General features: G+C 47.7%; 1 protein-coding gene and 1 long non-coding RNA gene across 3 annotated transcripts; both read right to left on the reverse strand.

Moving 5' to 3' along the window:
- Positions 1-79: 79 nt before the first annotated feature.
- Positions 80-23847, reverse strand: Cltb (clathrin light chain B). Of its 2 annotated transcripts, XM_058586611.1 has the most exons (6): positions 23490-23847; positions 17913-17959; positions 6111-6228; positions 5787-5898; positions 3719-3772; positions 80-531 (listed from the first exon to the last, which is right to left on the reverse strand). In XM_058586611.1, the coding sequence occupies exons 1-6, from the start codon at positions 23674-23676 to the stop codon at positions 360-362; spliced, it is 690 nt and encodes a 229-aa protein (XP_058442594.1). In that variant the 5' UTR covers positions 23677-23847; the 3' UTR covers positions 80-359. The 2 variants fall into 2 exon arrangements, with proteins under 2 accessions (XP_058442594.1, XP_046323925.1); XM_046467969.2 differs by lacking the exon at positions 3719-3772 and having other exon boundaries at positions 23490-23842.
- LOC131425074 (uncharacterized) lies at positions 16451-17904 on the reverse strand. Its single transcript, XR_009228931.1, has 2 exons — positions 17760-17904; positions 16451-17726 (listed from the first exon to the last, which is right to left on the reverse strand). It is a non-coding gene; the product is annotated as an uncharacterized LOC131425074 (long non-coding RNA).
- Positions 23848-24359: the final 512 nt, after the last annotated feature.

Below are 24359 nucleotides of genomic sequence, written 5' to 3' on the forward strand. Positions count from 1 at the left end.
TTCTAAGCACAAACTGAACCCTGACACCAGTTGTGGCTTCCAGGGAAATGAGGATGATAATAAATAGGTGTAAAAAGAGTTAACAACACACCCTTTAAGCAAGAAAAAAAAAATACATCAAGAGGGACAGTCACAATTGAGTGGACTGAGGAGGAGCCATGAGGGGCTGGACCATAGGGCCAGGAGAGAGCAAGGGACCAAAGGGGTCAGGGTCCCCTTTCTCAGCCCCGGGAGATGGAGAGGAACGGAATAGGCTGTGTGTAGCAGCTGCCAGAGGAAGTTTCCACCCTGGCCAAAGCAGCTGCTGCTCCTCTGCCCTGGTGTGGCCCGTGCTTTGTGATCATGCTTATGACAGGCACCTAGCGGGACAGCGGCGTCTGCTTCAAGGACATGAGCACCGAACGAAGCCGGGACACATCTTTGCACTGCTTGCTGCTCTTGGGGTTGAAGTCACAGAGCTGGGCCACCTTCTCCCACTCTGTGCCTGGAGTCTCCTCCTTGGATTCCTTCACGAATGCCTCCTCAGATGCCCTGCAGATGAAGACGGGGCAGATGTTTTATAGTTGTCCACCTTCTGAAGCCCTGATCCCAGCCTACTTGGGGACAATTTATCTACAGATTCTCTCCCTAACCCTATACTCTGTGACCTCAACCCCCCAGGAACAGCTTTATCATAAGAGGAAACCTAAGGCTGAGGATGTAGCTCAGTGGTACAGCACACATTTAGCATGCATAAGGCCTTGAATTTAGTCCCTGTCACCAAAAAGAGAAAAGAAGTAAAATTTGGTCCTGCCTCGGGACCTTTGCACTTAATTTATCACCTCTTCCTGAAAGGTTCTTCCTCCACATCTGCTTATGGCTTGTTGCTTCATTTCATTGAGTTCCCAGCACAGGCCTCACCTCAGAAAGTTTCTTCCAGTCTAGGCATTCTGCGTTACCTCACCATCTGGATGGAGTTCCCAGCCTGGTGATCCCAACACCTCAAGGCCCTTGGAGAAACTAACACAGTACCTCAGCTATGCTCAACATTTCCAAAACTTTAACCTAGGGAAGACATTGACTACCCATCCACCTCACTGAAACGTGGCTCAGCATTGCTTTATGAGTGTTCTCCAGAAAAGGGTAGTGTGAATAGAAACCCTTTTCAGCCCGAAAGGATCATCAACTCTGTGGAGCCACACCCAGGGATTGGCATTCTTACTTTTGGTTGGAATCACATTAGGATGCAAACTGAACTGGTCCCTTCTTCAGAAGTTCTTGGTAGTTTAAAAAGCTGCTGATCAGGCTGGGGTGCAGTGGCACATGCCTGTAATCCCAGCAGCTTGGGAGGCTGAGACAGGAGGACTACAAATTCAAAGCCAGCCTCAGCAAAGCAAGGCGGTAAGCAACTCAGTGAGACCCTGTCTCTAAATAAAATACAAATAGGGTCGGGGATGTGGTTCAGTGGTTGAGTGCCCCTGAGTTCAAAAGAAAATCTGCTTATCAGGTCTAGAAGTATAGCTCAGTGGTAAAACACTTGCCTAAGTGAGAGAATGTGTGAGGTCCTGGGTTTGATCCCCAGCACCACAAAAAAAGAAAAAAATCAGCAGTAAGGGACAATAGAGAAACAAACAGTAAATATAGCTGAGGGATAAAATCTAAACATGAGTGTCATTAAAAAAAAAAAAAAAACAACAGTGGAGAGAGCTGGATCTGTGTCCTTTTTGGCCTGCAGGAATCCTTTCTGGAGAGCTTTTTTTTCCTTGAAACCCCCTCTGTATCTCTAGGCTCCTAGCTTCCACCCTGCTGATCTGGTTCCTGGCTGACAATCCAGTAAGATGGCTGGTGTGTGCTGTGTAGAGTCTGATGATGAGAGGAGCTATCCCAGGAGCTGCCCCCCTTCAGGATCAAGAGATTTCCTTCTGTGGCTGGGGTTGTGGCTCAGTGGTAGAGTGCTTGCTTTAGCATGTGTGAGGCACTGGGTTCTATTCTCAGTACCACATAAAAATAAATAAATAAAATAAAGGTATTGTGTCCATCTACTATTAAAATATGGGGGAAAGAAGAGATTCCTGTTCTCTGTGCTCAAAGTGTGGTTCATGGTCCAGGGGCATCAATGTCACCATGGAGATTATTAGAAATACGGAATCTTGAGCCTTATCTTGGTCTTCCTGAATCAGAATCTGCATTTTTCAAGATCCCCTAGTAATTCAAAGGCACATGCAAGTCTAAAAAGCCTTTTCTCTCTTTGGGATCCTCTTGCATGCTCTCTCGGCCATGTTTTTGGGCTGAACAGGAGCACCGAGTCCCTATGGAATTCCATAGCACCAGAGCCTATGGGACATCCTCTTCCCCTGCTGAAAACCTCTCATGGCTCCCTACTGCTTTCGGGATCAAGTCGAAGCTTCTTAGCCTAGCATAACAGGCGCTTTGCAATACCCAGCCGCAGCCCCCAATGACTGCAACAGAGCAGCCCCAGAAACACTGCAGCCACTGCAGGCAGCTAGGTAGTTCCTTTCTCTAGGCCTTTGCCCCAGCTAATTCTCACCTAGAATGCCCTGCCCTTCCCCTCCCCACCCAGTGAATTCCTTCTTGAACTTTCAGATCCAGCTGAAGGTCACAAATCTCTGAAGCCTGTCCTGGCTTTCCCAGCAGAGGGTGGCTCCCAGAGCTTCCTGTGTCCTTCCACACATGGCTCTTATCACAGCATTCTCCAGTCCATGAGCAACTTGGGAGGCAGACTATGTGTGACCTATTTCTATTTTTTAATATATAATTTTAGTTTTAGATGGATATAATACCTTTATTTATTTTTATGTGGTGCTGAGGCTCAAATCCAGTGCCTCATACATGTGAGGCAAGGGCTCTACCACGGAGCCACAACCCCAGCCCCCCTGTTTCTATTAGACCAGAAACTGGCATAGGGTAAGTATCAGTGAGCACAGGACAGATGGAAGAGGGGATAGAAGGAAGAAGGCAGGCTGCTGCCCTGCTGGAACCTGCGTTTTATGAGCGAAGGCTTAGCCCAGACAGCATCAGAGAAGGCCGTGGCACACCCAGAGCAAGGAGTGGCTCCAGCAGGAACAGCAAGTACTTGGCACACTCATATGTGTCAGACAACACTCAGTTGAATCACTGCATTTTTGTCCTTGGTTTCAGAATCCCCAACACCACCCTCCAACCCGTCACAACCAATCAACTTAGACTGGCATGAGAGGAAGCCTGTTTTCCATGTCTACATTAGTCACAATACTAGCTAGACACCAAGCCCAGAACCGCGTGATAGGGGACCCTGGTGGTGTGGGCGGGGCTCATGACCAAAGTCAGTGCATTGGGGGTAGAGGGCAGGAATGGGTATACACATAAAAGCATCTCTTATTCTTTTGCCTTCAGTACCTTGTGTTTGTTTTGTTCAACAAAAGACTCCTTCAACCACCCACCTACCCACCCCAAGAGGCATCTCAGAAGAAACCAGGGCTGCTTTGCCCTTTGCCCCTCCTACATGGCACATTCTTTTCTCTGCCCTCCCCTGTAGGGCTCTCTGATTTGGCAAAGCAACCTCCAGTTTGCTGGAGAGACTGAAGTGAGGGTTAGCTTCCTGCTCTGATCATCACCCTAAGCCCAACCACATTGATTTATATCCCACAAGCATAAGACTCCAGAAGTCTTGTGCCAGCCACACGCCCACCTGGGTCCCTCTCAAGATCCCTCCCAGCAGAGAAGCAAAGGAGACACGTACACATAGCCGATGATATCAGCATCTGGCTGCTGGTAGAATGCTTTGTCAGCGATCCTTGAGGGAAATGTTAGGAGAATATGTTAGGTGGAGAAGGCCAGACAGGCAGGTAGTGGGTTAAAGAGAAAGAGAGAGCATTAGTACCTCCCATGGGAAGTGTATTAGGAAGCGCAGTTTGAAGGCGCAGCATAGCCCCAGAGGGGATCCTCCACCCTGGCCACAGTGCTTTTTCTGAAGCTCAGCCTGATCATATTACTCTCCTGTTCAAAAACCTTCAGTGACTCCCCATTGCCCACATCTGTGCCCAAAGCCCTCCCAGTGGGACTCCCCCATCTGTCTACTTGCCGTCTTTTCCAACACTCCCTGACCCCCTGTGACCCAACATGCCTCATCTTTTCTTTCCTGCCAGGCTGTTCCCAGGTGTAGAATCCCCTTCCCTACACCCTGCCCTTTTATTCCTGATGAACTCTTAGTTGTCCTCCAGAGCCCAAGTCTCCAGACACAAGAATTCTTCCCCAACCTGTTCCTGGCTTCCCTTGTATGACTTTTGTGCAGAGGGCCTCACGGTATTCAAGTTCAGCTGTACCTGCATGGTTCTCTCCTCTGAGCTCTTTGAGGACATAGACCAGCTTCTAACCTGTTCTCTTGGCAACCTCCATGAGAAGGACATCGGGTGGCCAACAGCTTCAGCTGAAGTCTTTGACCTGACTCTCATTGGTCTGTTTTGGATCCTGTGTCTGTGCCAGGCCCTGTGACTGTAGCCAGGAGGAGGGATATGCTTATGCCATTCGCCATGGGTGAAAGTCCCATTCCTTGAGCTCTGCATGAGGGTCAGTCCCATACAAACCACAGGGGCTGCCGTTGGAACAGCCTGATCCCACAGAGGACAGTCAGGGCACCCTTCCTGCAGGAAGCTCCTCCTCATCTGGACCCTGGCATGCTACAGTTTTTTGAACACAAGGTGGCAGCTTCCTCGAATGTGTCTTTCCCTTCCTGGAAGGTCTTGTACCTTGAAGGGAACAACCTCAAAGGCAGTCTTCATGGACAGCAGCCAGTCTGAGACCATTTCCACACAGGTGTTCTTTGGTGGACAATTGCCATCTTTGCCTGTCTGTCCTCTGTGGGATCAGGCTATTCCAACAGCAGCCCCTGGGGTTTGTATGGGACTGACCCTAATGCAGAGCCCAAGGAATGGGACTTTCACCCATGCCGGACGGCATAAGCTTATCCCTCCTCTTGGCTACAGTCACAGGGCCTGGCACAGACACATGATCTAAAAGAGACCAATGGGAGTCAGGTCAAAGACCTCAGCTGAAGCTGTTAGCCACCTGATGTTCTTCTCATGGAGGTTGCCAAGAGAACAGGTTAGAACCTGGCCATCTTTGCCCACCACTGGAGGGCTGTGTGCCCAACATGGAGGAAAGCAGAGCTGAGCTACAGTAAAGATATGTACCCATTGACTTCATGGATGATATTGTGCCTACAGTCCTCCCACTGGCCTTTTCAGTATTACAGGCCACGAATTTCCTTTTATCCTTTAGTCATTCTAGGGAGCAGTGCTATAACAGAATCCTACACACAGGTTGGTTCTTCACTCTCAGCCAGGCCTGTGCACTCTGACCTAACCCTGGCTGTGGAGGGCCCAGGGCTAGCAGTTGGCAGCTTGGCCCCTGGACAGTCTGGCTCCAGGGCCCTTGGAGATCTGCTGACTGACAGACCTGTGTGCTCTCTGTCATGGAAAGGTGGGGAGGGCTTAATGGTGGACCAGCTCTGAAGGATTCTCAACTCCACAGGCAACCAAGGAAGCACCCTGGGCACATCACCCTCCTTCCTGCATGTTCTTGCCACCAAATCACCCATCTCAAGACTGTCTCTGACATCATATACAGCTCCCCCTCACTGTCCCCACAGCTTACCTCAATCCCCATGTTCATGTTTCCGTAGTTCCTCTCATGTCCCCACGGCTCGCCGCTGTCTCTTTGGCCCCCCTTGTGTCCGCATATCTCCCCTCATATGCCCATAGCTCCTCTTATATCCCAAGAGCTCCTCCATGTTCCTAGGCTCCTCTCACCTGTTATTGATCTTGTTCTTCTCAACTTGTTCACTCTGGCGCTGGTTCCACTCTTCCAGGTCCCTTTTGGCCTTCTCCCGCCACTCCTGTTCTGTCACCTTAGAGGCAGCATCTGTGAACCCAACAAGAGAACAAGTGGCATCTTTCCAGTGCCCTACGGCCCAGGCTGCTCCTCCCCTTGGCCCCTGGCAGGGCCCACCCTTACCCAGATCCCACATTAAAGCAGTGTGGGCCTCCACCAATCCCATGACTTCCCCGTCCCCCCCTACCATGTTCCAGCACCAAGGCTGCCAGAGCTCAGCTCCCAGTCAACCCTGCCTTTACCTAGCTCTTGCAGCCGTTTCTTCTGCTCCTCTCTCCATTTGCGTATGCTCTCAGGCTCCTGAGTCAGCCTGTCAACTTGGGCAATTGCAGCGTAGCCATCAGTGGGGCCATTAGCTTCCTACACATAAATACACCAGTCATGTACCCAGCCACATCTGCCCAATGTCTCTGCTGCCCCTCTGAGGAGCCTGAGTACCAAGGACACAGACCTCTCACATCAGGACACCTCAATAGTTTCAAACAACTGCATACTGTCTCCTGTGACTATTCCCTGCCTTTGCACTTGCTCGCTCCTTTGCCAGCAACTGTACTTCCCCTGTGTGACCTTAGGCAGGTTAGTCAGCCTCTCTGTGCCTGGCCTTTGTCCCAAGCCCAGCAGCACTAATTTATACCCAACCTTCTTCATCATAAAATGGGCTTGGGGCTGGGGTTATGGCTCAGTGGTACAGCATGCGCCTTGCACGTGTGAGGCCCTGGGTTCGATCCTCAGCACCACGTGAAAATAAATAAAGGTATTGTGTCCATCTAAAACTAAAAAAATATTTTTTAAAAAAATGGGCTAAATAATAATGCCCACCCATAGGGTTGATAGAAAACTGAATTTAAAAATGTAAATAACTTGGCACACAGTGAATCCCTCTTGTTACTATCATAAAAGTTGCTTTCTATTATACTTGTATTGACTGATAATTATTTAATTGAAAATCAGCTCACTTTTTAATGTGTTTATTTGTCCATCAGAATGTCATTTTTGTGTCAGCAAGGACCTGGTCTGCCTTGCCCATTGCTGTGTACCCAGAGCCAGCACAGTGACTGGCACACAGCAGACGCTTGATAGATTATTTTTTGGGGCAGAGGGAACCAAGGACTGAGCCCAGGAGCATTTAACCACTGAGCCCTTTTTTATTTTGAGACAGAGTGTAAGTTGCTTAGGGCCTTGCCAAGTTGCTGAGGCTGTCTTTGAACTTGCAATCCTCTTGCCTCAGCCTGCCAAGTGCTAGGATTACAGACAGGCATGTGCCACCATGCTCGGTTTACATATTTGTTGATGAACCAGCAGCCCTCAGAACAGGACAGCCATGGACAAGCCTATGAAGTGGTGAAGAACTTGGACTCTGCAGCCAGACTGTCTGGGTTTGGATCCCATCACTGATGTGACAGGTATGTGTATGACCCGGGCAAATTGCTGAACCTTTCCCAACCTTTTTTCTCTTCTGAACACGGGAATGATGGCAAAAACAACCTCTCAGAGTTGCTGTTGTGATTTGATGCAACAGTACTTGTAAGACGTTTGGAAGAGTGCCTGGTGAAGAGTGACGGCTCAATGAATGGCAGTTGGAACTATTACTGTTATTACTTCTCATTTTATAGGAGAGGAAATAGGCCTGGAAGGTGGAACGATGTAGTAGCTAGAGTTTCAAGTCCTGGCTTTGTTCACTTCTCCCAGCCTGCTACCCGATCTAGGGACAGAGTGGCTAGAGCTGGGGACAGAAACCTTAGGGTTTGTGAGCTCAGCAGGAAGGGGGGCACCCTCTGATCTGGCAAAGCCAGAGCCCCTCCCCTTTTTGATTGAACTGAGCACGCCCCCCCTCTGGCGAGCTGTGTGCTCCACATTCCTGTCTGCAGGCATCCCCAACACTGCCTGCAACTTTGCTGCCACGCCTGTCTCCTGACACTTCAGCCTGCAGTCATCTCCCTTTCTTCTCTAGCTGGTGAAATCTTACTCCATCCCTTGAGTTTCCCTGCTCAGGAGTTACTTGCTCTGGGATATTTCCCAGTGCCCCCAAACGCATCCCCACTCTCTGCACACAGGTCACAGCCTCCTCCACTAGACCAGGAGCTCCTGGTGCGCAGGACAGGGCCTTGTTTATAGCCCCAGAACCGTTGTTTTATCACTTGATTACTCACTGACCTCCACCAAGCATCTGTACAAACTGTTATGATTGCTTAAACTATTTCCCATGGGTCAGTGTCTGGTGTGCCCTGTCCTGTGGTGCCCACCAATGCCCTCAGCACATAGTAGGTGTTCAGTAAACAGTGACTGGATGGATAAAGACCCACACGAATCTGCAAGTGCAGTATTGGGAGAAGGAGCTTGGTAAGTGGTTTTGCTCAAGGGGTATGGGTAGCCAGAGGGAAGCAGCAGGCAGATGGAACAGCTGGGCTGTCTCCAGTGGTCTGGGGAGCGAGGAAAGGGCGGGGCCCAGGGCAGGCTGCCAGGATTTAGGCCCTGCCCCTAGTTGGGGCAGCTGGGGTGGGCCCTTACTCCTCTCTCCTGCACAGCACTAGCTTCAATTCAGATTCTCTCCCAACATTCCAAGGGACCTTCAAAGGCCACAGAGATTCCTAGGTTGATCACTGTTGGCTATTCTGCCCTCCTTTGAGAATAGGCCTGCCTTGAAGCCCCCACTCCTGCCCTACTGAACTTTTCATCGGCAGACAGCTACACTGCTTCTTTATTTTGTTTTATTTTTTGCTTTTGTTACAGGGGATTGGGTAAAGGGCACTTTACCACCACTGAGCTACAGCCTCAGTCTTTTTTGTTTATTTGTTTAGTTTTTGGTACATGGGATTGAACATAGGGGCTCTTATCCCCAACTCTTGTTATTTTTTATTTTGAGACAGGCTCTGGCTATATCGATTAGGGCCTCACTAAGTTACTGAGGCTGGCCTCAAACTTGCAGTCCTCCTGCCTCAATCTCCTGAGTTGCTGGGATTACAGGTATATGCCATCATGCCAGGTCCCAGTCCTTTTTATTTTTCGTTTTGAAGCAGGGCCTCACCAAGTTTCTAAGGCTGGCCTCTAACTTGTGATCCTCTGGCCTCAGTCTCTCAAGTCACTGGAATTATGGTGATCTACAATGGATCTCTCTGATCCATTGCCTTCTCTCACCTCAAGAAAAGGCATCACTGTCCCCCCTGTTGCTGAGATCATAACCTATGTTTGCCCTTGATTTTTCCTGCCTTCCCACATCTAATCCATAAGCAAGTCCTGTTGCCACAATCTCTAAATTATGCCACAAATCAGATTATGAAAAAAAAATCTTAGACTCTTCACTTTTGCAATAAATGTCCAATGGGTGACTAAAAGAAGGATTAAAGACTTGGCATCTCTGTCTCCATATTGCACCTGTTTCCTTTGCTCTGAGTGACTTTATATTCCAGGAGCAAAAGGTCTGATTGATAAATGTCTTGTGAAGAATCAAAGCTGCCCATAACCACGGGCCACAGCAATGTTCTTATCACCCACAAGGTCCACCCGACCAAGCCTGAGATCCAGATGGATCATACCATACCTGCTTTGGCTGCTGTGAAAAGCCTCCAGCTATGAAAAACCCCAATCCTTGCCCACATCCCCCTTAGTATAAAGTTTCAAAGTCATTGTCAGCTCCTTGAAGAAAGGGCTAAGAATGTGGATCCCCTTGTCTTTCCAGGGTAGCTACACCAATTAAAGTTCTTTACATGGCCAGGTGTGGTGGTGCATGCTTATAATCCCAGAGGCTTGGGAGGCTGAGGCAGGAGGATTGAAAGCTCAAAGTCATCCTCAGCAATGGCAAGGCACTAAGCAACTCAATGAGAACCTGTCTCTAAATAAAATACAAAATAGATCTGGGGATGTGGCTCAGTGGTAGAGTTCAATCCCTGGTACCCCCCCCAAAAAAAATTATTTTCATGCTTTTCACCATTACTTTTCTGTTTGGCTTTGGGGGTGAGTGGTGGACCTGATTGGTTGATCCCTAAAATCAGAACTCTGGCCTAGAACTCCAGTAACAGGATCACTTCCTACCTTCTCTCCCTCCAGCCCCTGCCACTTTTGACCTGGACCCCAGCTGGTCTCCCTTCTTCACCCACCAAAATGATCCACACACAGCCTAAATCTGATTATATCATGCCCAGCTTAAAAACTTCTGAAGGCTTTCCACTGCAATTAGAATAAAATCCAAGTCATCTGGTCTACCCCTGCTCCCCTGATTTTTGTCCTTGATCAGCACACACTTGCCACACTGCCTCTTGAACAATGTTGTGTTTTATTGGCCTCCCACTCACCATAACCACTTCTTTAAGCAGTTGCTGTGTAATCCACCCTCCCTCTGCATCTTCACATCCTTGAATTCAAGTAAACACTGATCCTGTACTATGCAGCTAGGCCTACAATAGTTGCCTCTATACTCAACATATACAGAGTTTTCTTTCTTGGCATTATTCCCTCAACAGTACAGCACAGGGGCTGGGGATATAGCTCAGTGGTAGAGTGCTTGCCTGGCATGCATAAAGCCCTGGGTTCAATTCCCAGCACCACACACACACACACACACACACACACACAGCATAACAACTGTTTACACAGCATTTACCTTGTATTAGTTATTATGAGTCATCTACATCTAAAGTGATAAAGGAGGATACATGTAGGTTATATGCAAATGTGTCACCTTTTTATAAAACTTGAGCATCCCTGGATTTTGGCATCCTGGAATCAATCCCCCTAGATTCCAAGGGACAACCATATTGTATTTTCTTCATAGCACTTATTGATATCTGAAATGAGTTGTTTACTATCTGTCTGTATCCACCCCCCAAATAAGTAAACTCCATGAAGACAGAGACTGTCTGTCTCTATGGAATCCATAACAGGAGGGCCTGGCTGTAGGAGGATGTTAAGAATATTTATTTATTCTCCACTGAGTCTGGAGATGTGGCTCAGTGGGTAGGGCCTAGCATGTGCAAGGTCCTGTTTTGATCCCCAGCATGATCAAACAAAAAGAATACTTAATGAATTCATAGATGTTCAGCTTTGGGGACAGGGATGAAATAAGATAGCCCATCATCTTGGAATTTGGGAGGGGAGTCCTTCACAGATAAGGACCATGGCTGGGGAATGTGATGTAACACAGGCCATGTAAAGAATGGGGACAGGGCTGGGGATATGGCTCAAGAGGTGGCGCGCTCGCCTGGCATGCGTGCGACCCGGGTTCGATCCTCAGCACCACATACAAAGATGTTGTGTCTGCCGAGAACTAAAAAATAAATATTGAAAATAAATTCTCTCTCTCTCTCTCTCTCTCTCTCTCTCTCTCTCTCTCTCTCTCCCTCCCTCCTTAAAAAAAAAAAAAAAAAAAAAAAAAGATTAATTAAAGAATGGGGACAAAGGACAGCATGACCGTTCCTACCTGGGGGCAGAGGACAGCAGGAAGGAATGGAGAAGTGCATTCCAGGCCAAAAGCCAGCATGTAGAAGGACCACATGGGGCAGGTGCCTTTGGGAAACTCTAAGTACACAGATGCTACCAGATATGGAAGGAGATGGGTGCGAGAGGTGGGCTGGAGAAGGGCCTCTGGGCAGGCATCTCTTCTCATTTGTGTCCTTCAAGGCCCACCATCTCCAGAAAATCTGACCGAAAATTATAAGCTTCCAGAACACCTGCAATTAAATGTTCTTTGGTCTTTACAATTTTATATGGAGGGTTTTATTATCCTTGTTTTATAGGTAGGGAAACTCTAGCTCCAAAGTGCTAAGGTCACCAAGTCAGGAAGTGACAGAGCTGGGAATATCCTTGCCAAGAGTAGCTAATAGGGGCCTACTATAATGGAACACACCTGTAAACCCAGCAACCCAGGAGGCGGAGACCAAAGGATCTCAAGTTTAAGGCCATCCTCAAAAACTTAGGGAGTGACCAATGTGATTCTACAATATGTACACTCAGAAAAATGAAAAATTATATCCCATCTATTTATGTGCATTCTACTGTCATGTATAACTAATTAAAACAAATTAAAAAAAAAAAAAAAAACTTAGGGAGACCCTGTCTCAAAATCAAAAGGGTTGGGGATGTAGCTCAGTGGTAGGGCAGCCCTGGTTTCAAATCCCAATTCCAAAAACAAAATTAAGAAGAAAAAAGAAAAAAAACCCATGAGGGACCAAATTCATTTCTCTGTAGCATAATTTCTGTGCTTCATTTTTGTTTCCCTGATGAATGCACCATAGAGACTGTGTCCCCTTCCTTCTCTGCCCCTACACCCCACCCACCCTCACCTCTCTCTCTTTCACATGTAGCTGGATAAGAAATTTATAAAAAGTTTTCATAGCTACAGAGCACCTTTCTCAACAGACCAGTGGGGGCAACAGGGCCTTGAATCCGTATTTTACAAATGAGAAACCAGGCTCTGAAATGTTAAATAACTAGTTCAAGTTCATCTAGCTGGGAAAAGCCATATAACGAAATCCAGGTCTTCTGACTTCATCCAAACTTCTACTGCCGACTGTAGTCTGGGCATGGGCGTTCCTCAGTCCCTGGAGAGCTGCAGCACACATCTGGGGCCCACTCAGTGTGATCCACAGTGTGAAGCCTGCTAAGCTGGGCCCACCTCCTCCAACCATGTGCTCACCAGCAGCAAGGCCCACTGACGTGCTCTGGCTGGAACTAAGCATGGCTCTTCTGCTGCCAGGAACACCAGTTCTGCACCTTAGGTCCTCTGGGATCTCCTGGCACATCTCTCTGTGCAACAGGACTCATGGGGGCTTTGGGTAAGCCCCAACTAAATGTCTTTGTACAAGCTTTTCCCTTAGCCAGGATAACCCACACCCCCCTGGGCAGCCTCAAAACCCATTCCCAGCATTCTTTTCCTGTTGTGTTCCCTGACTTCATTGCAAGCTCTGGTGCGTGAGCCTGGATTCAACCTATGTAACTAGAACAAGCCATTAACCTCCTCATGTAAAATGGGGATAATGAAAGAATCTGCATCCTAGGGTGTTGGGAGGATTATGTGAGTTAATCCTTACAAAGCTTTTGGATGGTGCCTGACCCATAGGAAGAATTCAAACTATTAGTTCACTCTCTTCTCTCTCTCTCTCTGTTTTTTTTTTTTTTTTAGATGGGGTCTTGATATGTTGCCCAGACTATCCCAAAGTCCTGGGCTCAAGCAATTAAGTAGCTGAGATTATAGGTGCATTCCACTGTGTCTGGCTCTAGAAACTAATTATTTGAGGACAAACCCCACACTGGATTTGCGCCTACATCTACCTACCACTCCAGCAGCACAGGGTGTTGCACTCACAGAATGTGACTTAATCAAGTGAATGGACAAGTTGCTGATTGTAAAGTGATGTGGAGGGTGCAAGGAAGCATTGAACTCGCATCAGAGGGACTGGGCTTTAAGTCTCTCTCTCTGCCACTCACTGGTGCATCACTATTGATAAAGTCCTTTCCTGGGCAATTTGGATTTAAACCTGTTACATGAGATTAACAAAATCCCACTCAAGGTGCAAAAATGAGGAGCCCATGAAATGACTGACATGGAAACACCCTGTAGTCCATAAAGGTGCCAATAAAGGATCACATAGTTATTGTGGTCCATCATTGCAATGTGACAAGGTCTCCACACATGCTAGTCCTCATTGCACCATGATCAGGAAGAGCACAGAGTCCTGAGAGGCAGTTTCCCAGTTCTTATTTTCTGGGCTGCTCTGGATTCATTTCCCTGCCTTTCCCCTTACCAGTGAGTTTTGGGGCCACAACTGGACTTTTCCGTAATCATTTGAGCACCCCAGGTGGGAAATAATAAGGTCATTGCCAAGAAGCTTGTCAGCTCATCGGTCACTAGTGACTACAGAAAGACTCTGAGCCCCTCCAAAGTCCCAGAGAAGAAAGGAGTCAGGGATGATTAGGACCAGAAGGCAACAGTCAGGACCACGTTGTCTGAGCCCAGCTTCTTGGCACCCCTCTCCTGAGGGATTCCTTTGCTGGGCACTGCCTTGAGAGCCTCTGTGGACCATGGTGGTCAAGTGTATGCTGTGACTCCAGGGAAGGACTGGAGGATAAGGCATATCCATCTTCAGAACTGACAAGCTAAACCGGGCACAGTGGTACATGCCTGTAATCCCAGCGGCTCTGGAGGCTGAGACAGGAGGATCACAAGTTCAAAGCCAACCTCAGTAACAGCGGCAAGGCTCTAAGCAACTCAGTGAGACCCTGTCTCTAAATAAAATACAAAATAGGGCTGGGCATGTGGCTCAGTGATTGAGTGCCCCTGAGTTCAATCCCTGATACAAAAACAAAACAAAACAAGCAAACAAAAAAACCCTACAAAAATAACTGACAAGATAAGCCAGGTGTAGTGGCACAAGCCTTTAATCCCAGCAGTTTGGGAGGCTGAGACAGGAGAACTGCAAATTCAAAGCCAGCTTCAGCAATTTAATGAGACCCTAAGCAAATTAGCTAGAACCTGTCTCAAAATAAAAAGGACTGGGGATGTGGCTCAGTGGATAAGTGCCCTTGGGTTCAATCCCTGGTTAAAAAAAAAAAAAAAAAAAAAAAAAAGAATCCTGACCAGCTAAAGTTAAGCTAAACTGAGCTGCTGATTCCTCTAAAGAGCTCAAAGGAGGATAAAGGTAATGTGTGGTAGAGAAATGGAGAGAGAATTTTTGCAGTGGAAAGGGGGAGAGTCCTGCAGGCACTTTCTGTCCTTGTACCTATTCCTAGTGACGCCAAATGAAACTGAAATAGGTGTAAGCATGCTTATCCCTAGACCACAAAAGATTAAAGCACAAAATCTCTGCCCAGACTGGGTACTATGGTGCAAGTTTGTGATTCCAGCAACTCTAGGAGGCTGATAGAACTTTTTTTTTCCCCCTCTGAATTACATCCCCAGTTCTTTTTATTTTGAGACAGGGTCTCACTAAGTTGCTGAGGCTGGCCTTAAACTTGTTATCCTCCTGCCTCAGCCTACCAAGTAGCTGGTATCACAGACATGCACCATTACATCCAGCTACCCAAGACTCTTAAATGCTTTTTAAAGATACACAGGCCCGGGCATGTCCTCTGAAAGGGCAGACCAGATACTGATATTTTCAGTCCTAAAGAGTTTTCCGGGGCTTACCACTTGTAACCTAGTGACTGTGACTGGCCAGTTCCAGGAACAGAGGGGTAGTAGAGTACAAAGTGTATCAATCAAGGATCAGAAGATGTATGTGAACAGGGCATGGTGGTGCATACTGTAATCCCAGCAATTTGAGAGTATGAGGCAAAAGGATCACAAATTCAAGTTGTGAGACCTCACAGCAACTTAGCAAGACCCCGTCTCAAAATAAAAAATAAAAAGAGCCAGGTGCAGTGGCGCACACCTGTAATCCCAGCAGTTCTGGAGACTGAGAAGGAAGAATCGTGAGTTCAAAGCCAGCCTCAGCAAGAGAGCCAAGCGCTAAGCAGATCAGTGAGACTCTGTCTCTAAATAAAACACAAAATAGGGCTGAAATGTGGCTCAGTGGTAGAGCACCCCTGAGTTTAATCCCTGGTGGTAGTAGTAGTAGTAGTAGTAGTAATAATAATAATAATAATAATAATAAATGAGTAAATAAATAAAAAGACCTGGAGCTATAGCTCAGTGGCAAAGCACCCCTGGGTTCAATCTCCAATACCAAAAAAAAAAAAAAAAAAAGTAGGTGAGTTGAAGCAAGTTGGAATTTTGTCACTAAGTTTCTGTGACTCATCTCACCTGGGACCCTCCCCTGCCTGAAAGGATTCTAGGATTGCACCGATGTGAAATGATTTACAGATCAACATGCCTGAGGTCATTATTACTAGCAGTGAGAATAACTATCATGAGATTGGGAAGGAGCCCCAGGGTTCCTCAGATCCACCAAAACTTGCAAAGTAGGACTGGGGAGGGAGAAAGCAGGGGAGCTAAATCAACCAAATGAGGAAAACTCCAAAATTGGCTGATTTCCTGTGTGATTTTGCAGAAGTCACTTCACCTCTCTGAGCCTCAAGTTCCTAATTGATTGAAAACTAAAATTACCCTGCTCATAGTATTCTAGCTGCTCATAGTATTCTAGGTACTTTTCAGCTTATCTCCAGGTCCAGGACTACTTCAAAGTCCTTTTAAGTGTGCCTAGAGGCTGATGATCTAAGTCTCAAAGATCTAACAAACTGAGGGAGGAAATGGTCATTGTTTGCTCTGTCAGCCTCAACTGGACATGAAGCTGCTAAAGACCTAGAGACTGACTTTTCTAGCTTGCTGAGAGTTGAGTAATTTTCCAGAAACAGAACTTGGCTAGTTTCCCTGTGTAAGGTACCAGCCCATCCCACTTACATAAGAAAGTATTGTTTGTTCTCCCAGAGGATTCAGGAGGCCAGCTCCTCCACGGGGCGGGGCTCAGGAGTCTCGGCTCAGTGGCAGCCACAGGGATCAAGGGGCTTTGACCCAATGTGCGTGAGAATTAAGGCACATTCAGTGGAGGCATAGCCCCAGCCAGGCATGAGGCGGAGGGGTTGCAGGGTAAGGACTGTGCATCTGTGGGGTTCTAGGAATGCCACTGTACTGTGGGTCCTATCAGAGTAAGTATTCTCTCTCTCTCTCTCTCTCTCTCTCTCTCTCTCTCTCTCTCTCTCTCTCTCTCTCTCTCATTTTGTGGTCCTGGGACACTTTACATTGTATTACACCCCCAGCCTTTTTTTGAGACAGAGTCTTGCTAAATTGTCCAGGCTGGCCTCAAATTTGTAATCCTCCTGCGTTCAGTCTAAATTCTCCTAAACCGATTTGTGGGTATGTGAGGGGAGGGATTTAGGAGGATGCAGGGAGAAGCAATCTCATTTTGTTGTTTGTTTTGCAAGGTTGGGGATGGAACCTAGGACCTCACACATGCTAGGCAAATGTTTTACCATTGAGCTACATTCCCAGTCCCTAAAAATCTCTTTACAGATTTCCCCTCCCTTTTTGTGGTATAGGATCACTGAAAAAAAAAAAAATTGCTTGGGGGGAGGGGATACTGGGGACTGAATTCAAGGGCACTTGACCACTGCCACATCCCCAGCCCTATTTTGTATTTTATTTAGAGACAGGGTCTCACTGAGTTGCTTAGCGCCTTGTTGCTGTTGCTGAGGCTGGCTTTGAACTTGTGATCCTCCTATCTCTGCCTCCAGAGCTGCTGGGATTATAGGCGGCAAGGCGCCCAGCAAAAGATTTTTTGTTTTTTAAATACAGTGAAAATGAGTGCCCTTTTCTTACTCCCTTGGGTCCCAGGCCCCTTACCCGAACGCCCAATCCTATTCTCAGGGCCAACCATTGTTAATAATTGGTACACATCCTTTCGGATATTTGGCTTGAACATTTTAAAATAAAAAACAGGACTATACTGTGCATAATATTCTACAAGCTACTTTTTTTCAGTTATATATCAAGGGTATCTTTGTATGTCCACAATATGAGAAATTCTGATTGCCCTTTGTAACAATGGTTGGCCTTTCAATCTCTGTATCTAAGCCCCTGATGATGCGCACTGAGGTTGTTTCCAGTTTGTCTGCCATTATAAAACAATCCTGCAAAGATTTGGAATGTAGAAACAACAAATAAACAAAACACAAGAATCTGGGTGTCTTTCTCCAATTATTTGCTTAGGAAAGATTCCAAGAAGTGGAATCTCTGGTTCAAAGGATCTGCCTAGTTAAAATGCTTACATGTGTGGGTGATGGCCACTCAGTTCTGCCTCCCCCCAGTGGAATGTACTGAGGCAGGGTCCTGTACTCCCTTCATTACATGCAACTGTGGGCCACTTTTTCTCTCCCTCCTGAAGCTGAATATCATCATGGTCAACCCAAGGCTAATCCTCATCAATCACTGTCTCTACAGGTCCTTATTCTTTACCCCCTCTCACTTCATAACAAGAAAACATTTCAAAACCTTTCTCTACATTCCCAATCCAATGAATCAGACATAATGAACAGAACAAGGAGCCTACCAATGATGGTGTCATGAGTCACTGGGCCCTGGGCTATCAGTCCCCACTGCAAGACAGAATCTTGCTTACCTGAAACACGTCTCCATTAACAGTAGTCCCCATGTCTTCAGAACCAGCTAGAAAGAGAACAAGCAGACAGTATCACTCATTGTTCAGCTTAGAGCAAGCATACAATGGCTCCACCTTAGCACTGGGAGCCAATCTCTCTATATGTTGACCCCACACAGGTAAACATAATAGATACCCAAATAACTATGACTCAATCCCTCACCTCACCCTATAATGAAGTGGTTAACCATCCATTTTACAGATTCTCAAGCACAGGCTCAGAGAAGCTACATGATTAGCCAATATCACCCAGACAATAATGCCTCCTCACCCACCTGGAGTTACTTGACCAACAGTCATGTGGCAATGGTCTGATTGGGTGTGGAGCCCATGCCTGCTTTTGGGCGCTGAGAGGAGCACCTTAGGGTGGGAGCTACCAGGGGCAAGGAAGAGAGGAAGCTACTCCTCCGCCTGTCCTGGGGAACCTTGAGGAACTGCTCTACCTGGAAGAGCAGGAATCACAGTCCCTACTGCGCAGCACCTGGCCTGTTTTTTCTCTCTACGCCTCTTCCAGAAGAATTTTATTTTGCCTTCTGCAGTGACCCCTCCCAGTCCTTTTGTGACATCCAATTAGTCACAAATTCCTGCAGCTTTTGCTGGAACAGTGACCCTCAAATTTGTGTTCCCACTGATTCCCTGATGCCCAGCCTCAGCCAGGGACTTCACCATCTCCCTCCTGCCCATCTGGTTTGGTCTGTCTGCCCTGCTAGTGGCAAACACCTGGTAAAGTATAACTGTCTCTTTCTCTCCTTACCATCGTCTTCCCCAGAGCCACACATGGGATTTGCACCTTTGAAAGAGTCAATAATTGGTTGTTGAATAAATAAATGAATTACTTTTTTTGTTTGTTTTCAGTGCTGGGTATTGAACTTAGGAACTTGAGCATGCTAGGCAAGTGCTTTACAGCTGAGTTACATCTGAGTTACATCTCCTCTCTCTCTCTCTTTTTTTTTTTCTTTTCCCCCTTCTTTTTAAAAGACAGAATGAATGTGTGGCTTTTGCTCATTCACTGGCTTCCCTAACTCCAGCTTTACCCTCTCCCATCCCTCTTTCAAACTCATTGCCAGGTGGATATTTTGAAAAACATAGACTTGTTTATGTCCCTCCTCTGATTAAAAGATAATGGGAGTAAACCAAAAAGAAATCCACTTCCCCTGGACCACAGGGGCCTAAAGAATCTGCTCCTGCTTTGGGGACTTTGCAGGTGCTGTTCCTTTTGCCTAGAAGCCTTTCCTACATATTCCACATGGGCTCCTCCCTCACTCCCCTGTCTCTGCTCAAAAGTGGCCTTAACACATGGCTTCCCTGATCACATCTCATTCTGCCCTCAGGCACCAACTTCTCCAGTGGTATTTGCTTTAGAGCAAATATAGCCTGATAAGTTCACTCGTATATGTGTTTATTTTCTGTCTCTGCCACTTGAAAGGACCCTTCATGAGGACAGGGACTTTGTTTTATCCTCAATGGGGCCCAATACCTGGAACAGTGCACAACAGGGATTCAATAAATAATTGGTAAATAAATACATTTAACCCTGGAATACAGTTCATGAGGAGCTTTATAATCTGGCTCTGCCCTTTTATCCTGACTCACTTCCTAAAGAACCCTTTGTTTAGATCCATTCCTTCTCCAAAGTCCAGTTTACAAGTCACCTCTTCCAGGAAGCCCTTGCCTGCTACCTTGCTTCCCTCCGCACTGAGAGAAAGATCTTACCTCTAGGGTATGCCAGAATATTGCATAGCATCCCCCACTCTGTTGTGCAATTACTTGTTACCCCCTGAATCTGGGTACTCCCTTTCCAGATTGTAGCCTATCAGCTCCTAAGGACTCCTGATTAAAATAGGCAAGCAACAACTACTGGCTAAATGAAAATTGAATTGCTCTTTGGCGATCTACTATAATGTGCAAGGCCTCTCAGAAACTGCAATACTTCCTAGCAAAGTGCCATACGAGGGTACAGGAGGTTACTACAGATGGACAAATAACCCTGTATACCAGATAGGGCTGTGAGCAGAAGCAATCGTGCTTTCAGCCTAAGGACTGAGATACTTAAGCCCATGGCCATAATCCTGGGTTGATATGAATTATAACTGACTTTACTGAATCAAGCAGTGATTGATTTTGACCTGACCTATGAGTCAGCTGTCACTGCCACATATTCAGATAGGATTTCTCCTGCAAATCAGCATGAGACCAATGAAGTTTCAGAGGCAGCATCTTCTGCAAAGATGCTTCTCCCGGGGCGCCTCCTCTACCAGGGCCCAACATTGCCAGGGTCCATTCACGATGATGCAGGTCTGTACTTAACAGCTTTTTGGAAAAGTTGCACCACCATCCTCCACCCTGACCAGCTCATTTAGATCTTTCATCTGCAGGTAGCTGCCTGGTACCCACCTTGGCCTCTGGAAATTGTCTCTGCCCCAGGCTCTCAGTCTTGTGAGTGTCCCTCTGGAGATGTGGTTTCAGCCTCTTTGAGAATCCACACCCACCCACACAGAGCATTGCCAGTATCTATTCCCATAATGCTCTCTGATTATTGCACATTTATTATCATGGGTCTGCAATCAGAGCCCAGCATAACAGGAGTAAGGCATATCCAAGTCCCAAGGATAAACTCCTGGGTGTGTGACTTCCCTCAGATGCCTGGCCCATTTTGGAACAAGTTTAGAGAGGGTCCAGAACATTCCTGTGAGCTTACTGAGGCCCAGAAGGGGAAATGGGCTTGCCCAGAACTGATGGGCAAGTCACAGCCAGGCCTGCCGCCCAGAAAACTGGGTGTGAAAATGTAAACCTCTGGGCCCTGCCCAAGGCTGAGGAATGGAAACAAAGTGTCTATCACTCAGGCTGGTCACAGATCCAGCCCGGGGAGAAAATCCTGTGGCTCAGGCTCAGCCCTACACCAGACACCTCTTTCCCCTTGTTCCCCAGGGGCCTCTGGGAGCACAACATCAGGACACTCAGCATAGGGACTGCTAATCAGAGGATCCGTCATTTAAGAGAGGGTGACTACTGGTTGGTGGCTGGAGCCAGCTTCTGCCCAATTCTCAACAGGACAAGGCCCATTTTCTCAACCCCCTCCATCGCTAATCAGGGGAAGATGGCCTGTTCACTGCTGCCTTGTCTTAGAAGGGTCAGATCAGTTCTATTTATGTCTGGCCACCCACTGAGCCACCATCAGGCAACACCTCCTTGCTCCCCAGATCACCACTCAAGTGGGCAGCTGAGCATTTGTAGCCTCAGCAGGTTTGAGTTTGGGAGATGCTCAGAGGGCTGTGTCCTTGGCAGCGTCCAGTGCTCTCCTGGAAGAGGAGAGCACGTTGCTGTTTCTCTCCCTGTCATCTCTGGTCTGAGGCCAATCTGTGGCCCCACCATGTCAGAGAGGGAACCCTCCATCCAGGCTAAAAACCCAGGAGTCCCATCTGGAACAAGCCACAACTTCTAGTCCCTTCTGATGACCCTCAGCTGAAATTCTACCTGCCCTTTTCTCTCATGGGGTTCTGATAACATGAGGCCTCTTGGAACCAATCAGGCTACATTAGGGAATGGGCTGGTCTCAAGGAGGAAGTATGAACAAATGAATACCATTGCATGAACTTGGGCAGACATTTCTGAGGAATTCCCTGGGACAGGGTAGGGTCCATGCTGAGGGGCTAGGAGCCACTGCTTCAGAAGACCTCTACTGCTGGCTGTGCTTGGGTAGCAAAAGACACCTGCCTCCTCCCCCACATCCAAAGGCTTCCCACAGCATTTGAAAGAACATGAAACAAAAAAGAACAGAAACTCAGAGCTGGGAGGCCTGGAATCAAATCCCAGATCTATCACTCATGCTGTGTGACTGGGCAAGATTCTCAGACTCTCTGAGCCTCCAGTTTCTCTTTCTTCTTTACCCTCTACCCATGTTGGGGATTGAACCGAGGGCCTCATATATGTTGGGTAAGCACTCTGCCACTGAGTTATATACCTAACCCTGTATATATATATATATATATATATATATATATATATATATATATATATATATATATATACCTAACCTCCTCCTGCCTCAGCCTCCCTAGTAGCTAGGATTACAGTCTGGTAAGACCCTGTCTGGCTGCTTCCAGTTTCTTGTATGTTACAAAAAGCTTGTTATATTTCTCATATCAAGCGGATACAGAGTTGCTTCAACTACTCAGCCACAGGAACTGTCTTACTCATTTCTGTATCCCCAGTGGGGCTTGGCATATTAAGTAGGTACTCAACCCATGTTGAATGAAAACAAAAATGACTGTTCAATAGCTTTGTAAATAAATAAATATCTCCAAAATGACAATAATAGGAAGCAAAATCTGTATGGGATGTACTCGTGTAGGTGATATCTACTTTTTTACTAAATATTTTAAGAAATTGGTTTTTTGGGGGGTCCAGAATTAGAGTAGGAACATTGTTGATAAATATGATATCGCAGGGACCAGGCTATGAATCCTGAGTTCTGAAGCCAAGTACAATAGCCCTGGACCACCTTTGGAAAATCATTAGGTGGACAGAAACCCCTGAGGGGCAGGAACCCTTCTGACTGATGCTCCTTTGTGCCCCTGGCCCAACCTCAGAGTTTTTTGCAGAGCCAGGCACATGGAAGACAGTGTGGTCAGAGGGAGGGGTTTAGCGTCTGACAGAAATGGGTTTAGTCCTTGATTCACCCTTACTAGTTGTTTCAATAGCTTTGTTTCTCTTCTTTTTTTTTTTTTTTTTTTTTTGTTGTTGTTGTTGTTGTTACTGGGGAATGAACCACTGAGGTATATATCCCTAGGCTTTTTATTTTTTATTTTGAGGCAGGGTCTTGCTAAATTGCCTAGGCTTGCCTTGAACTTAATGATTCTCCTGTCTCAGCAACTGGGATGACAGGTGTATGTGACTGTACTCAGCTAATAGTGTACCTTTAGAGCCTTAGTTTTGCTGGCTTTGAAATGGGTTCAATAATATGTATGGAATTCTTAAATGTAATTAACATGCCTAGCTAAGTGGCCAAGGGAAGATGTGTGGTCCCCAGGGAAGATTTGTGATTTCTTGGAGCCCCCATTATTCCCTGTTTTGCCAGCTGTGTGAAAGCTAAGGCTAGGGAACAGCAGGTCTGCATTCTGCCCACACCTGCACCACTTAACTGGGAGCCTAGATCACTCAGGCTATTAGAGGACTCAAGAGGGACTCTTAGAACTGGGCAGGCAATGAATTTCAGAGCCAGGCAGTGGTGAAGTTGGCCTTGGAATAAAATGTCATGACCGAATTCCTGTCCCCAGAGTCAGCAGATCACAGTCCCAGGAGAGGCCTCCTCTCATCCCCCAGCTCAGAGATCCTAGAGGTGAATCTCCAAGATTGCTCCCTAGTTCCCCCAGGCCCTCTGCTCGCAAACGCACAGCCCCCGGCCTGCTCCTGGCTGGCCTATCCAGATCCTCGCCACTCTCCCCAAGACTCCTTGGCCGGGTTTGTGAAGGGCCTGGACCACCGTCCCCGGGTGACAGGTTCAAGGCCCCCAGCTCCCAGGCCACTGCGCTGACTCACCCCCACTCGCGGGTCTCGGCTGCGCACAGGCCACCTGACTGCCGGCAGGTGCCCCGAAGCCCTCGTCATTCTCTATGCCTGCGATCTCGCTCTCCTGCTGGGCCAGGAAGGCAGCCGCTGGGTCCTCCTCAGTCGCCTCAGGGACCCCGCTCTCTGACGACGAGAAGAAGCCAAAGTCATCAGCCATTTTCCCCGCGTCTCTGCTGAAGCCTCCGCCTGGCTCTCGGCTGCCCGGCGCTTGCCCCGCGCTGTGCCCGGCGGCCGCAACACTGTCACCCAGCCGCCCGGGGGAGCCGGCCTGCGCGGAGACGGGCTCGGCGCGGCGGCCCCGCACTTCCTCTCCGCCACCGGGCGGGGCTCGCCTGTCACTGCCGCTGCAGGCGCCGCGGCGGGAGGAGCTGGGAACGGGAATGCGGTGATGTCACCGGCCGAGGGAGGGTGCCCGCAGGACGACGGGGAGACCGCCTTGCAGCTGCCACAGGAGGGCGGCAGCAGCACAGCGCGCGGCCTGAGGGGCGCGACTGCCGGGACCGACAGCGCGGTCGGGCTGCCTCCGCTCATTTCCAGGACACCAGGATCAAAACAGATCCTGCCGGTCTCCGGGCCAAGTCGAGTGGACAAAGCGGCCAAACAGCGCACACTGCCGAGACAGGAGGAGAGTCCGGGCCTCCAAGAAGGTGGAATCGGAGCTGACGTTACTAATAATTAATTCTGCAAAAGTTTGTGTGTTTGTTTTTGCAGCGCCAGGGATTGAACGCAGGGTCTGGTGCAGGCTAGGCAAGCACTGAGCTACATCCCCAGCCCTATTTATTTTATTTTGCTAGTTTGCGTAGAGAGGGTCTCGCTAAATTACTGAAATCTCGAATTTGC

Source organism: Marmota monax, unplaced genomic scaffold (assembly GCF_021218885.2).
Source record: "Marmota monax isolate L192 unplaced genomic scaffold, Marmota_monax_Labrador192_F-V1.1 WCK01_AAM20220418_F8-fsc00196, whole genome shotgun sequence".
NCBI lineage: Eukaryota > Metazoa > Chordata > Mammalia > Rodentia > Sciuridae > Marmota > Marmota monax.